General features: G+C 44.9%; 1 protein-coding gene across 5 annotated transcripts in view; it reads right to left on the bottom strand.

Moving 5' to 3' along the window:
- The window catches only part of CALN1 (calneuron 1), a 137,344-nt gene that overhangs the window by 23,597 nt on the left and 101,591 nt on the right, over window positions 1–12,156 (bottom strand). For all 5 annotated transcript variants that reach the window (XM_083588003.1, XM_083588004.1, XM_083588005.1 and 2 more), the window contains one exon: window positions 5,586–5,698. In XM_083588003.1, coding sequence (XP_083444129.1) covers window positions 5,586–5,698 — 113 coding nt within the window. The remainder of the gene's footprint in view (window positions 1–5,585; window positions 5,699–12,156) is intronic.

Below are 12,156 nucleotides of genomic sequence, written 5' to 3'. Positions count from 1 at the left end.
AAAATCCACTTGCAAAGGAACACCCCACATCCAAAGACATCCACCACCACCACTCCCTGGAAGATGCACTCAGGCAGGGAGGTCATTGGACTCAGATACATTGGGGGGGTGTGTTATAAATGTGTTATAACAATGTGACACCAGATGGCGCTGTAGAGTTCAGTCTTTCAGAAATGTGATTTCCCATTATGAGGTTTCCAACGCATTTTCCTGAAATGTTTTTATATATATATCTAGATCCAGCCCTTCTCTTCTCCTTCCTCTTAAGCCTTTTCACAAAGTTTCCTTCTTTCTGCCCACTTGACTTTCTTCTTTCTGCCTACCTGGCTTCCTTCTGTCAGGGACTGGATTGAACAGGAGAAATGGGAAATGAGCCCTCGGTCTGATCGGCTCCTCTCAGAAGAGAAGGAGGAGTGGGAAGTTTCATCTTCCCCGTCTCCACCAGTTTCAGGAGCAGAGGGAGACAGGGATGATGTCCAGCTGAATGAGGAAATCCCGAGTTATGAGGTAGTGGAGGATGAGGAGGAGGGAATTAGAGAGCAGACAACAGGGACCTCCCTAGAGAGTATGGGAGACCTTCCCAGTCCAAGGGCTAGAAGGTCCCTCCGCATTCACAAACAGAGAATGCAGAGGGAGTGGGAATGTTTTGATCAATATATGGCAAAATATTGCTCAAAAAAAATACACGCTAATATGCTTAGATTAAAAGTACTGGATGGAATAAAAATTAGTAAGGAAAGATAATAAGAATATACAGATGATTTGAGAAGATTGTAGAATGCAAAGATTATTGTAAATTGTATAATGTGGAGGAAATCGAGTGGGGGCAGAGGGAAGTGGGAGGAAGGAGGAAAGAATAATATGACGGATTGAGGAAATGTAAATGTATGGGGGGATGGGGAAGAAATGGTGTTGGCTTTGGTACATCTGTATTGTAATGTAATATGTGGAAACCAATAAAAAAGAAAAGGGGAAGAAAACCCAGAGAATGCAGAGGGATGTGACTCCTGTGACTTCCTGTAGGCTTCCAGGATGTTGTGGGAGATGGAAGAGGAGGGACTCAGAGTAGCCAACATCTCCTATGCATGGAGACATGGATCCTTTGTCTTGTAACCAGATGACTGAATAAAAAGCCATACAATACGAATTGTTTGTTCTTCTTGCCTCTGAGGCTATTGGGGGAGGAGAGGATGCCTGACTCTGCCTGACCACCATCGCTTGACCGGTTCAGGTCACTCTAGATAGCCCAAGGCAATTCAGGGCTATCTACAGTTGACTCAGGGAAACCCTGGATTTTCCCGGAATTGGCCCAATTCATTTGGAGATTTGGTCAAATCAGGCACTCAGCCCTAGTGGGAACAAATGGTCCACTTGCCTGTGTGGTCAGCCATCCTCCCCTTTTTCAAAATGGGCTACTCACAACACATAACAACTCAATCTTTTGCGGGTTTGAATTTCATTAAAAAGAGGCGATGGGCAACTTCTCAGAAATTATAGCAGCAGCAGCAGCAGAAAAATGCCCACTTTGGTTCACTTTCCATTCTGAAGACGGAGATTTACACAGCTTTGAAATAACATTTAAATCAGCTCGAAAATAAAAATAGCTGAGCAAAGATGCTCCTTTTATAGGCCAAATGCAACCGAGGGCATATAATTAATGATCTTGCTTCTGCTGGCACTTCACATTATTGCTTCCCATAGTGTGCTATTTATTTTGCCTCTAGAGACAAGATCAATTCATTTTGATCCACAAACATTTCAGACGGAGAAGGTTATTATAGAAGTTGAATATAATGGATAATTTCCTTTTGTATTTTGGCTGGGGAAATCGTGTGGGTGGGTGTGCCAATACACATCAGAAGTGAGGAACTGGATCCGGCCACCTCCACAGTCCCACCCACTTATCCATCACCTGCTGCCATGATTCCAGGGGACTGACACTGGCCAACATGCAAAGGGGGTTGCCACAACCACCAATCAACTGATTGATACTGGAAGCATGATTGTCAGTTACAGGATGAACCTTAGGTCTCTGCAGAGGAGGAAATGCTTCATTTTTTGGAGCACTGTCCCCTCTGCAGAGATCAGATTTGTATTTGATCTCCCTACTCAAATAAAAAAAGAAGTCCATCACGATAACGAACAGATGGAACTTCTATCTTAAATGGATAGAAACTACTGGAACAAAACACATTCGGTGGAAACTAAAGACGCTATGCCTGTGGCTGAGGATAGTTGTTTGAACCCTTCCAACGGATATGGGGGTGGGTGGGAAGGGAGGGGAAGGAAAAATTGTATGGGAAATTTAAAAACTGGAAGGAAATAATGTATGTAAAAATTCTGAAAGAAAAAAAGAAAAAAAAGAAAAAAAATGTGTTTGTGTGTGTGTGTTTGGTTTTAAGTTCTCTTGTATGACAAAGATTTGCAAATACCATATTGGCCCGAATATAAGCCGTACCCGCAAATAAGCTGCATTAAGGGGAGAGAAAAGGCAATACCTGGGCTGCTCTTGAGGGGGGGGGGACCACACTGCTTTGCCAGCGGCCTTCCCCCCTTCCCCTTCTTTCCGGTGGCTCAGCAGAGGCTTGGGAGTGGCGGGCGGGTGTTGCGACAATGCCCTGTGCCCCCAGGCTGCTTATGGGGGGGGGAGCCACGCCGCTTTGCCAGCAGCGTAAGGTCATAAATCTAACCCACACTTTTAACTTTTCATGGTCGGAATTTGGAAAAAAAAAAGTGTGGCTTATATTCGGGCCAATATGGTAAAACATAAAAAAAGCCCATCATTCTTTAAATAGAGAACATATAAAGAGCCCTGCTGGATCAGGTGAAAGGCCAATCTAATCCAGCATCCTCAAAGCGGCTATATTTTCTCACACCACCTATATCTGATTTCATAAACAGTGTGTGGAAGCTTTTATACCATTACATAGTTTAGCTACTGGGTAGCCTTGGTCCTAGCGGTATCTGATGGAGGCTGGAGGCTCTTCTTGCAAAGAGATAACAGGGTTCCTGTTTAGCATCCTGACCAGTATGTTATAAGAAGATAAGAAGAGCCTGCTGGATTAGGCCAATGGCCCGGGCACAAGAGCAATCACCCCTCCTGCATTTTCCAGAACGTGGTACCCAGAAACTTTGCTGCCTCTGACTGTGGAGTCACAGCATAGCCATCATGGCTAGAAGCCCACAGGTCCTCAGAACTCTTCTCACTAACAGGATTTTCCTCCCCATGCAATTCAGTCTTGTACAGGAAAGCCTAACCGCTGGGCTCTTGCAATTACATTTTATTTGGTAAGGTGAAAAATCTAATTGTAACAGCTACTCAACTGGGCTTTATCCCAAGGTGACAATTACCAGACCAGGGCACCACTTTATGCGTGTTATTTTGCAAATGCAGTCCCCAGCTAATGCACTTGTGCGCACTAACAAGCTTCAATTTTACTAATGAAGAGGAACAAGAGAGAGATGCCTGCCATCCTCGCTCTTCTGCATGGCGCTGATAGAGATCTTGGTGAAATTGGTAAGATCTAATCATAGATCAAAGCTGGAAACCAAACCACATAATAAATTATGGAGGGAGCTGGGGATGTTTAGCGTGGAAAAGACTGGGGTTTGTGTGTGATTTGATACCCTTCTTCAAATATCTGAAGGGCTGTCACATGGAAAATGGAGCAGACCTGTTTTCTGCTGCTCCAGAGGGGAGGACCTAAACCAATGGATTCATAGAATCATAGAAGGTAAAGGTAAAGGACCCCTGGACGGTTAAGTCCAGTCAAAGGCGACTATGGGGTTGTGGCGCTCATCTCACTTTCAGGCCGAGGGAGCCGATGTTTTTCCATAGACAGCTTTCCAGTTCATGTGGCCAGCATGACAGAACCACTTCTGGCAAAACGAGGCACCGTGACAGAAACCAGAGCACACGGAAAAAACATTTACCTTCCTGCCACAGCAGTACCTATTTATCTACTTGCACTGGCTTGCTTTTGAACTGCTAGGTAGGCAGGAGCTGGGACAGAGCAACGGGAGCTCACTCCATTGTGAGGATTTGAACCGCCGACCTTCCAATCGGCAAGCCCAAGAGGCTCAGTGGTTTAGACCACATTGCCACCCGTGTCCCTTAGAATCGTAGAACTGTAGAGTTGGAAGGGACAATGCAGGAATCTCAACACACAGCCCCCCCCCCACTCAATTTGAAATCATACTGGATGGACCCTGCTTAGCTTTGCAAATCTGCTAGCAGTTTTATTGCTAAAAAGAAAGGAGATTCCAGTTGAACATTGGGAAGAACTTCATGAAGGTAAGAGGTTTTTGACTGTGGAACAAATAAGAGTAGGCATGTAAGCAGCACTGTCACAGAGAGCTCATGGCTGCAGAAGCTCAACATTTTTGAGCGTCTCGGAAGCCGAATGATTCAGAACCCGAATGCCAAAAACCTGGAAGTGAATGTTTCCATTTTCAAATATGCCTTGGAAGTTGAACGGCTTCTGAACCGTGGTTCTCTATTTTCTCAATGGACTTTGCCGACCACCCATTGCACCTCGGTTGCCAAATGTTTTAGAAGTCAAATGGTCTTTCGGAACGGATTACGTTTGACAACCGAGGCTCCACTGTATGCTGGAAAATAAACAGTTTAGATATTGCTGTAGGGCATGTGGCAAGCTTTAAAAGGGTATGTACGTTTACTTACTCTCTGACATTGCTTATTACTTATTTATTAAACTTATTGGCAGTGTTTTTACCAAAATAACTTAAAATGACAATATATAAACATTCACACATGAAAACCAGCACAGTGGTACCTTGCAAGACGCAATTAATTCGTTCTGCGAGTTTTTTCGTCTTGCGAATTTTTCATCTTGCGAAGCACGGATTCCCTGGGTATTAACGGTTTTAAGAAAAAGGAAACAAACTCGCAAGACGTTTTCGTCTTGCGAAGCAAGCCCATAGGGAAATTCATCTTGCGAAGCAACTCAAAAAACGAAAAACTCTTTCGTCTTGTGAGTTTTTCGTCTTACGAGGCATTCGTCTTGCGAGGTACCACTGCATTAAAAAAATGCAAATCTAAAAGACAATCCTATTTTTAAAAAGCAGGGTTAGAACGTCTCAGCCATCTGAGGAGGCTATAGATAATTAAAAGCCAAAGACCTAATGAAAAAAAGACATGTTTTTGCCTGGCATATAGAGAAACAGAATAAACTGCTATGTGACTGCAACCTTAGGGCTATGTTGGATTCCACCCCTACTATATATCACTTGAGATCATCTCAGGGGTTTCCCCCTAGACACCTATGAAGACAAACAGCACCACAAGGAAGTTAGCACAGAAGAGCCTGAATTTAACTCCACTCAAAATCTTCATTGCCCTTTTCATAAAATTCCCCAGTATTTGTTTTAGAGTTCCCTGCTGCATTTAGCAGCAGCCTACAGCCCCTCACTGCTGAAAAACAGCTCTCACTTTTAACATCCTTCCACTAAAATGTTCTTCAACATGTAACAAAAACACATTGGGAAATGGGGATCAGGAAAAGAAACATAAGTTCTCAGAAATGCTCACATCTTCTCACTTTGAGCACAACTTTGCCACCAACCTGCCAGAATATGCTGTCAATTGTATTCCCCAGAAAACCATCCCGTCCTTCTGATGACACCAGTTTTGGTCCGAGGATTGTCATGAATTCATCAAAATCAACTTGACCATCCCCTGGAAAGAAAGGCAGACAACAACAACAAGTTTTTATTAACAATACCACGCTAAGAGATTTTTTTTATTAATTTGTGGCACAAATTTATAACACATCTTTCTGCAAATTGCAGCCAGGGGAGCTAAGATCCTACCCACACCATACTTAGAAGCATAGAATTGTAGAGTTGGAAGTGACCACAAAGGTCAACCCCCCCCCCTCAAATGAAGGAATCATTTGCCCAACATGGGGCTCGAACCCACGACCTTTAGATTAAGAGTTTCATGCTCTACCAACTGAGCTTTCCCAGCTTGTTCTAAAGCAGATAGCTCCCCCACAAAGACTTCTGGGAACTGTACTTGTTTTCAGAGTGTTGGGAATAGTAGCTCTATTGGGACAAACTGCTGTTTCCCAGGATATCTGGGGGAAAGTAATGGTGCAGATATGAACTAAGAACAGGGGGAAAGAATTAATAAGAAAATGATGGCAGGAGAAACATGAGGTCTGTTGGTGGTTTGCTTCCCTAGTAGCTTCTTTGCATCTGTCACTAGGTGCCAAGGTCATCACAGATATCAGCTACATGAGAACATCAGTAGATCCTGCTGGATCAGGCCAATGGCCAATCTAATCCAGCATCCTGTTTTCACAGTGGCCAACCACACGTCAGTGGGAAACCAGTAAGTTGGATTCCAACACAAGAAGACTCTCCCCTCCTGTGGCTTCCAGCAACTGGTATTCAGAAGCCCTGCTGCCTCCAGCTGTGGTAGTAGAGCATTGATAGTCATCTCATCCATGTATTGATCTAATCTTCTTTTAAAGCCATCCAGGGTGGTGGCCATCATTGTCACTTGTGGAAGCAAGTTCTCCAGTTCACCTATGGCCACAGCTGAAGACATACCCAGATACTCTGGGCAGCTTCCAACACATATAAACACATTAAACATTTTTAAAAACTTCCCTATACAGTTGTACCTAGGGTTAAGAACTTAATTCGTTCTGGAGGTCCATTCTTAACCTGAAACTGTTGTTAACCTGAGGGACCATTTTAGCTAATGGGGCCTCCTGCTGCTGCCACGCCGCCAGAGCACGATTTCTGTTCTCATCCTGAAGCAAAGTTCTTAACCTGAGGTACTATTTCTGGGTTAGCGGAGTCTGTAACCTGAAGCGTCTGTAACCAGAAGCGTCTGCAACCTGAGGTACCACTGTACAGGGCTGCTGTCAGGCGGCTGTCAGCAACTCCCACAGCTGGTTGCCAGGAACGTACAAATACAAGGGAATGTTTCTTACCATCTGCTTTTTTTATTCAGTATTTACAGAGGGAGGCTTGGAACCCAGCCTCTTGGATAATGGTGTTGTCCTGAGTGACTCTCCACCCCCTCCTTTTCCCCACTTCCTCATTCGTCATTGTCATCACATGGGTGCTGTTGAGGGCCCTCCGTCTCTGAGCTCTTTGCTCTCCTACTTTCAAGGCTCGCCAGGTTCTGGGACAGGGGGTCTGGAATGCTTTCTAAAGACACTGTGTCCTTCAGCTGTCGCCCTCCTGGTGCGTCCACTACCTCCCCCTCTCCCATTATTTCCCGGCTTTCCCCCTCATCTGCCTCTGAGCTGTGATCTCCCTCAAACCCTTGTTGTAATTCTGAACTGTCTTCCTCTTCTCTGGAAGGGTCAGGCTGGGGAGGTGTTCTCCACCATTCCTCCTCCGCTGACAGCTGCCTTCAACTTAGTGTATTTTTCAGTGTATAAGACGTCCCCATGTATAAGACGCCCCTTATTTTTTTTGGACCCAAAATTAAAGAAATCAATATTTATTGAGTTGTTGAGTTTTTTGGGGGGAAGAGTTCACCCCTGAGTTTCTTTTTGAGGGGAGGTTGCCACCGCCAATTGCTCACCTGCCCGTCTGCTTGCCGCTGCCAATCGCCCAACAGCCCAACTACCCCCCTCTGCATTCACTGACAACCCCCCAATTTTTGCCTAATTTTTTTTAAAGAAAAAAAATCTTATACATGGAACGTCTTATACATGGAAAAATATGGTATTTATCTCCTTGGCTAGGGGGTCACATACCCTTCAATATTTATCTGATAAAAATAGGAATGTTCTAAGGAAAAGTGGAACATTCTGGGTTCAAATCAGAAACCAGGACGGTTTCTGTAAATCCAGGACTGTCCCTAGAAAATAGGGACACTTGGAGGGTTTGCTGAAGAAGGCCCACTATGTGAGAGGCCAACACTGGATCTCTACAGCTGCTGTTTCCTTAGAGGCTTGCCTTGGCCCCCAGATTCAGAAGTGGAGTTAGCATATGGAACACCTAAGGGGGGAGGGACTTGCAGATGCTTTTGCTCCATTCATCACACTCTCATCTATTTTGTTGCACCCGAAATTGAAATATATTGCAAGCTGCTCCAAGAATGTCAGTTTGTAGATACAGTAAATTAATGATAAATCATCATATAAAACCCAAACACAATATATACAAATTAAAAGCAGACAGCTGGTAAAGCTAATCAGGAAAAAAAATCAATAAAGCAATGCAGCAATAAATCAACAGCCAGTTAAAAATGTATTTAAACTAAGAAGTGGTGAAAATTCATCGGACTACAGTGGTACCTCGGGTTACAGACGCTTCAGGTTACAGACTCCATTAACCCAGAAATAGTACCTCGGGCTAAGAACTTTGCTTCAGGGTGAGAACAGAAATCGTGTGGCGGCAGTGGGAGGCCCCATTAGCTAAAGTGGTACCTCAGGTTAAGAACAGTTTTAGGTTAAGAACGGACCTCCAGAACGAATTAAGTTCTTAACCTGAGGTACCACTGTACTGGGATAGCTCGCTTGGTAGAGCATGAGACTCTTGATCTCAGAGTCGTTGGTTTGAGCCCCTTATTGGGTGAAAGATTTCTGTATTACAGGGGGTTGGCCTGGATGGCATTAGTGGTCCCTTCCAACTCTACAATTCCATGATTCTATTATTCTAATCCAGTAAAAGGGCCACATCCACACCATATATTTAAAGCACTCTTATATCACCACAATGATCATAAAGGTAAAGGGACCCCTGACCATTAGGCCCAGTCGGGACCGACTCTGGGGTTGTGGCACTCATCTCGCTTTACTGGCCGAGGAAGCAGGCATACAGCTTCCGGGTCACGTGGCCAGCATGACTAAGCCACTTCTGGCGAACCGGAGCAGCACACGGAAATGCCATTTACCTTCCTGCCGGAGCGGTACCTATTTATCTACTTGCACTTTGACGTGCTTTCAAACTGCTAGGTTGGCAGGAGTAGGGACCGAGTAATGGGAGCTCACCCCGTCAGGGGGATTCAAACCACTGACCTTCTGATTGGCAAGTCCTAGGCTCTTGTGGTTTAACCCACAGCGCCACCCGCGTCCCACAATGATAATAGCGTCCTGCAAACAATCCTGGGAACAGTAGATTCCCGCCCCCCTAGTCCCCTCACAGAGCTACAATTCCCAGAGTGGTTTAAAAATTGTAGCTCTTAACAACTCATGGAAGAACACAGAGATAAAAAAAGTGGTGCTCCAAATACTGACAGAGGTTTGAGATGGAGGAACATTGAGGGGAAAACCACATAGGGTTGCCATATGTCCTCTTTTTCCAGGACACATCCTCTCTTTCATGGGCAGTCATAGCGATCCATAGCGAAAAGAAGAAGTTGGCAAATGTGTCCTCTTTTTTGGCTCTTCAAAACATGGCAACCCTACACAGAAGCTAACGCCAAAAAGCTGTTGTAACAGAACATCTCCCAACTCCCTTCTCAGTATACAAAACTTTGTTTTAAACTGACACCTTCCAGTGTCCCCCACCTCACCCCATCCTTCCACACCTGCTTTATTTAAGCTTGTATCAAACTGCAATGTGCGGGTGCAGGAAAATGCAGGAGGTTATAATGGTTTGTCTGCAGAGGGGTAGTCCAAAAAAAAAGGAGGGGAAATCATGGACTTTAAAAACCTTTAAAGCCCTTCACGGCCTAGGATCCTCATACCTACGGGACTGCCTCTCCTGGTATGCTCCACAGAGGACCTTAAGGTCCATAAATAGCAACACCCTAGAGGTCCCGGGTTCTAAGGAAGTTAGATTAGCCTCAACCAGAGCCAGGGCCTTTTCAACACTGGCTCTGGCCTGATGGAATGCTCTGTCTCTTGAGACCAGGGCCCTGCAGGATCTGATCTCTTTCCGCAGGGCCTGTAAGACAGAATCGTTCCACCTGGCCTTTGGCTTAGATTCAGTTTGATTCCCTCCCCCTCTTTCTTTTCCTTTCTCCTCCTATGAAGAGATTGCACCCTAATGTTTTAATATTGTATCTTAATCTTTTAAATTGTATTTTAATCAACTTGTTTTTATTATTGGTTGTTAGCCACCCTGAGCCCGGTCTTGGCTGGGGAGGGTCGGGTATAAATAAAAAATTATTATTATTATTATTATTATTATTATTAGAGTGAAGGTGAAAAGGGATTCAAAGGACGGTTGCAGAATGGAAGAGCAAAATTACATTGGAAATGGGATTGGGAAATTCAATAGTGAAGTTACTAGTTGCATGGAGTGGGAACAGGAAGGATCAATGCATTAATCCAAGGGAATTGATGTGGGTGGGTGGGAACAGCAAGGACTTGGCAAACAGAGTGGGGCAGCCCCTGGTCTGCTATAGCTGCAAAACTAATATCAGTTGAGATCAACTGTTTAAATAACCATCTCAATATGTTTCCAGAGAGAGAGAGAAAAGTAGCATTATATACAGTGGTACCTCGGGTTAAGTACTTAATTCGTTCCAGAGGTCCGTTCTTAACCTGAAACTGTTCTTAACCTGAAGCACCACTTTAGCTAATGGGGCCTCCCGCTGCCGTCGTGCTGCCGGAGCACGATTTCTGTTCTCAACCTGAAGCAAAGTTCTGAACCTGAAGCACTATTTCTTGGTTAGCGGAGTCTGTAACCTGAAGCGTATGTAACCCGAGGTACCACTGTACTTGCAAAGGAGTTCATTTTCAACTAATTTTTGTTTTTCACCCTAATTTTTCAGCCTAATTTTTAGTTTCCATCATACACTTGTGGAAGGTAAATTAATAAAATCAACCAGCAATGCCAACTTTTGCCAGTGCAACCCCCTCTCCGCGTGTTGGTTCTGTGTGGTCAGCAACAGATCAAAATGCCACGAGGAGCAGCAGGGCATTAAGGAGTTTGGACCACACACAACCCATAAACCGTAAGCAATTTAATATGCTACAAAATCGTGTAACAGGAGGCAAAGGTTGCAAATGAGCTCTGCAGCTGTTTTCAGTGTTTCCAGCTATTACATAACACGTCGTTACGGGGGTTATTGTTGCTGAAGGAAAGCAAAATCACAGTCTTGTCCAAACTAGGTTCCAACAGAAGGATACAATGTGTCACAGAGTAAAGTGTTGTGGAGTGGATAATAACTGTATCCCATAATATCCGTTACCCATCACTACATAGTTAGTCACTTTATGTAAGACCAGGGCTGAGGAATTTTTTTGGCTGCAGCAACCAAATCTTTATCTGGCCTCCCCACCCCCCTACCCCATGGTCCAACTTGGACAGGTGTGTGGAACAAGCCACCTGTCAAGTTGTCACAGGGTTGACAGCTAGGGTGGCACCACCCGTTTCCCTTCACTATTAGATTTGGTCATGCATGACACCATTTGCGTACCCACCAAATATCCCAGAAAAAGTGGGACATCCACATTTTTTTCACGCAAGATGGCAGCAGCCATTTTGGGCGCTGTGCTCTCACATGCGCTTGTGCCGTGCTCTCCCCCCTCCAAGCACTCTTTCAGGGTAAGATTGTGGTGAAGGTCATGTGACTTGCCCACTGCTAGGTTTACATATAAGCTAAACAAGCGATAGTTTAGGGCCCCACTCTCTTGAGGTCTCCCAAAACATTTAAAGGGAAAAAAAACTGGATGTACATTTCCAAAATATAAGATAAAAAACAAATAAAATAAAACCTACTGTTAGAGGTATCGGTTGGTTGCTCGAGAGCAATCAGGCAATATGCCTCAATAGTCTGTTTTAAAGCTTTTTTATTAGTGATAAAAACCTTTAGAATGCAGAGCGCCTCTATTCCGTGTCTTGCTCATTCACTGGCAGAATCTGAGAGTGGGCGGTCCTTAAACCTTCCCCAGCAGAGAAGTTCCTTGACGCCCAGTCTGCGCCTCCCCTCTCTGTGCAGAAGCCTACTGCACAAGGCAGGCTTGGGTAGCGGGGGACCTCCCTCCTCCCCGCTTTGCTCAGGCAAGGTGTCCTGGCACCGCCTTGCCTCCTCTGAGCCTTGCATCTCCTCTCCACTAGAGGCATGGCTACCTTCCTCCGCTGAGGAAGTGCTGCTTCCCACGATCTTTGGGGGCTTTCTGTAATCCATCCAGCTTTTCTCTTCTCGCCCCTGAGCCGATGGCAGTTCCCTGACACCTACATACAGCAACAGTGTTTTGTGTTGTGTATGGACCT

Source organism: Podarcis filfolensis (genome assembly GCF_964270895.1).
Source record: "Podarcis filfolensis genome assembly, chromosome: 15".
Classification (NCBI taxonomy): Eukaryota; Metazoa; Chordata; class Lepidosauria; order Squamata; family Lacertidae; genus Podarcis; species Podarcis filfolensis.
Note: the sequence above shows the minus strand (reverse complement) of the source record. Positions and strands in the feature narration are given on the sequence as shown.